The sequence below is a fragment of the Solenopsis invicta genome, chromosome 15 (genome assembly GCF_016802725.1).
Source record: "Solenopsis invicta isolate M01_SB chromosome 15, UNIL_Sinv_3.0, whole genome shotgun sequence".
NCBI lineage: Eukaryota > Metazoa > Arthropoda > Insecta > Hymenoptera > Formicidae > Solenopsis > Solenopsis invicta.
The window spans coordinates 10,423,179-10,427,441 of record NC_052678.1 but is presented as its reverse complement, the minus strand read 5'-3'; the positions used below and the strand labels follow the sequence as shown (position 1 = coordinate 10,427,441).

Genomic DNA, 4,263 nt, shown 5'->3' with positions numbered 1-4,263 from the left:
TCGGACATTGCCGATCGAGAGTAACCAATCGGAACAATTTTACTTGTTGACCAATTGACCAATCGAAAGCATTCGTATCATCAAACGGATATGCGATAAGTATGTCCACCTTATCTCTTATAGTCTATGCATTGTGAACGTGATCGAGAGGATAACCTCGAAAAAGCACAACTTTGGCTTTGGCTCTCTCTCTCTCTCTTTCTTTCTTTCTTTCTTTCTTTCTTTCTCTGTTGCTCTCTGCTGTCGTTCGTATCATCGAACATTAGTCGTATGTCGGTCGGTGAAGGGAACAACGCGTAGTGAAACAATCGCACGCATGTAGCAAACAAAATGGAATTTGCCGAAAATTGGGACAATGAGACGAGCGTCTCGCAAAATGATGACATTGAAGCTGAAAGGAAGGCTCGATCATCGGCCCACCTTATTCCTGGATACGCAACCTTCGACGATTACCTTCAGGTACGCGCTTATGCGTTCTCGTCGACCCATTCCCTTTCCCACGATTAGGTCGTTTATGAAAAATGCTACACATTTCAGGATGCGTTTGACGCGATGAGAACTGGAATTAAAGCTGCTAATAGTCTGCCCGTTGGAGATAATTTCAATTATTACACTTGCTTTCCCAGCTTTAACGATGCCAGACGCAAAGACATGGAAAGAATGCTGGCTACGATGCAGAGCGTAATAAAAATAGCAGGAGGTTCTAGCAACATCCAAGCTCGAGATCGCGACGAAAAGTTTGATCTTTTGTTGGAAGCGAATGACCAACTGCTAGATCAAGCTGTGAGCATCTTACGATAACGCATAATTAAAATTGAGAAAGGTAGACGATCGTAGCAAGCATCTTGCTGCTGAAATATTTTTCGTGTGATTTTACGTACAACTTTTAATTTCATTCAAACAGTGCTTTTGGCGCTTAAATTGAAACGGCTCTTAAATTGAAATTTTTACGATGGCATAGCCCATAGGTGCTTTTCTCAATTTTAATTGTATTGTATACAAATCGCAGACTTTGCCTTTAATATTGTTAAATAATGCACATTTCATTTGTTTATAAATTGAATTTCTTTTATTTTTTTTCTTCCTGTTCTTCGCTATAGAACATATTGATGGACGAGGAAAGTGGGATTCTACGAAATCCTCAGGTAGAATTGATTGTGTCTCAAATGCCAAAACCAGTTGCAAATGGCACTTGGAATATAAGGACTAATCATAACGAGCAAAATTCGAACCAGGGTTCGGAGAAAGTACGTTTGTTGGGTGGAAAAAATGTACAAAGGCCACAGTTGATGTTTAAGGATAAAATCGACAATAGTTCGAAGCCATGGATGCCTCGAATTAAGGAGAAACCAAACTCTCTAAAACCATTGGCTCTGTATATCGAAGAAGGTGAACACGGCGAGGTATTCAATCACCCTTATGAATTTGAGCTAGATAAGTTTCAAGTGCCAGAGTGTCAATTGAAGAAGAGAGTGTGTGTAAGGTACAAGTCGTTGGATGATACTAGATTCGTATTCATCGACAAGCCAACTGATATCCAAACTCTCCTAGAGGATCTGAGAAATCACAAGGAAATAGCTGTTGACTTGGAACATCACTCTTATAGAACGTTTCAAGGCATAACTTGCTTAATGCAAATATCAACGATAACAACCGATTACTTAATTGATACTTTGACTCTGCGATCAGAATTACATCGACTCAACGAAATTTTTACAAAACCTTCAATCCTCAAGGTCTTTCATGGTGCAGACATGGATATTTTGTGGCTGCAAAGAGACTTGTCCCTGTATGTAGTCAACATGTTTGACACTCATCAAGCGGCGAGACAGCTCAACCTACCCTATCTCAGTTTGGCACATCTGATAAAGAAATATTGCGATATAGATCTCAATAAACAGTTTCAATTGGCCGACTGGCGTATAAGGCCTTTACCGTTAGAACTTACGAGATACGCGAGAGAAGATACACGTTATCTGCTTTACATAAAGGACATGCTGAACAACGAGTTGATTGACGCGGCTAATGGCAAGAGCAATATTTTGAAGGCTGTGTACGATCAAAGCACCGAGATTTGTAAGCGCACATACGTGAAACCAATTTGGACAGAGGAAAGTTGTATCGACTTGTACAGGAAGAGTCGGAAGTCGTTTAACAATAAACAGATGTATGCGCTCGTGGAATTGCACAGATGGCGAGATCTCATCGCTAGGGAGGAGGATGATAGCATTGACTACGTCTTACCGAAACACATGATGCTCAATATAGCAGAGACTCTACCACGCGAGGTGCAGGGTATTCTGGCGTGTTGTAATCCTATTCCGCCGTTAGTGAGACAAAATTCGTTGAGAATACACAAGATAGTGTTGAAGGCTAGGGAGCAGCCGTTGGTAAAATTTATTCCTGAACAGGATATTCGGCAGAGAATGACGCAACAAAGTTACACGGTGGTGGACACCGGGGCGTCTTTATACATACCGCACGATGTTCCAAGCGGCACAGAAGCGAGAGCGGACTTGCCATGCCTTTTGGACAAGGATGTCACACCAGGACTGTTAGAGGCGAACGAGTGTCAAACGGTGAAACATACCGTAACGATATTCGACACACCAGAGGTGAATGATACTGTCATATATAAGATAGTCATGTATTAGGAAATAGTTGCTCAATATTTCTTTTTCTCTTTTTCTTTTTAGGACGAAGAAACGCAAGACGATAAGAGAGAGGAGAAAAAACTAACTATATTTATAAGTCCGTTTATGAGATACAAGTGTGTCATACCAATGGTAGCGGATGAAGAAGCGAAACAACGAGAGCAACATCAAAAAAAAGAGGCTAAAGAAGAAGAAGAAGAAGAAGGGAATATGACTGTAAAAATTGAGGACGAATATGTAAACGAAGTTGAAATTAACGAGAGTAAAAACAGAGTTTATCAACACTTTAAACAAGTGTCTCAGACAAATAAACAAGTGGAGATTCCGTCTAAAAAGAAGGATTCTAAGCAGTTAATTCCAAGTCAAATACAAAGTGGAAAAAGGAGAAGAGAATTCGATAGTGGAAATAAGAATCGGAAAAAAGACAACGGCAATGATGACTTTCCAATGTTGACGTCAACACCATACTTGGATGCTGGAACTGTGCATGTGTCTAAGAGAGCAAAACGAGAAGCGATCGAAGAACGAAAAGGGCAAACGAGTTTCGCGCAAATTCAAGATGACAACAATTTTGAAACTGTTAAATCGATAAGGTAAGCTGTATATGTTCTAGGAAAGAAAATGTCATATATATATATATATATATATATATATATATATATATATATATATATTTATTTATTTATTTATTTATTTATTTATTTATTTATTTATTTAAAAAATAATAATAAAAGCACTTTTTTATTTCGACGAAAGGGCTAGGAAAAAAGGCGATAAAAAGACGAATGAGAAATTGCTGAAGAAGCAGGGTATGTTACCATCTGAAAAATTTGATTACAAATCGGTAGACTTTAGCAGCTTCCAAGGTGGCAGTATGCAAAGTAGTGCACATCGAACACAGTTTTTGCAACCTAAGGTAAATAAATATTGTTTCAGCTTTTCGTGAATAATTCATATCTAAAATATTTTTATGTGAAAAATTTTATTTTAATTTCAGCAAAAGAAGAAGGAGAAGTACAAGAAGAAGTGGAAGAAGCAGAAATTTAATGTATGATTTGATGCGATTTTTTTTCTCATTTTTCATGAAAAATTATCTTTGGTAAGAAGAAAAATCCTGACAACAATAGGAACTGTATGTAGAAATATATATTATACAGAATACTGTTTTTGGATTTAGGCCAATACTTGATATCGGCTTTTACTTTATGAATGTTCAATGGAATTTTTCTACGTTTCCTAAAATATGAAAGATATAATTGAAAATAATTACTAATCCAAGTGTGCGTACGTACGTGCGTGTGTACGTGGTATGATGTAATATCTGGCGATTATGAAATTATTCATTCGCTGATGATAACATTTTATTTTTTTTTTCTTTTCTTAATGATTACATATGTATATGCAGATGTATGATTTGTACATTTGTAAAAACATATTGTATAAAGACATATATATGCATAAGTAGGTATAATTGTTGTGTATTTTTATGTGAAAATCACGAAAAGAGATTACCATATAATTCATATAATTATTACGTTCGTGTATATTCATGTCTATTTTGAAAATATTTTTATTAATTTTAATTAATAAGACACACAGAGAAATTCTA

At 36.8% G+C, this 4,263-nt stretch overlaps 1 protein-coding gene across 1 annotated transcript; it reads left to right on the top strand.

Moving 5' to 3' along the window:
* Positions 1-133: 133 nt before the first annotated feature.
* On the top strand, positions 134-4,115 carry LOC105192824 (exosome component 10). Its single transcript, XM_026140784.2, has 6 exons — positions 134-459; positions 538-783; positions 1,101-2,615; positions 2,697-3,247; positions 3,411-3,570; positions 3,652-4,115. Exons 1-6 carry the CDS (start codon positions 331-333, stop codon positions 3,706-3,708), a joined length of 2,658 nt encoding a protein of 885 aa, XP_025996569.1. The 5' UTR covers positions 134-330; the 3' UTR covers positions 3,709-4,115.
* The last annotated feature ends 148 nt before the right edge of the window (positions 4,116-4,263 follow it).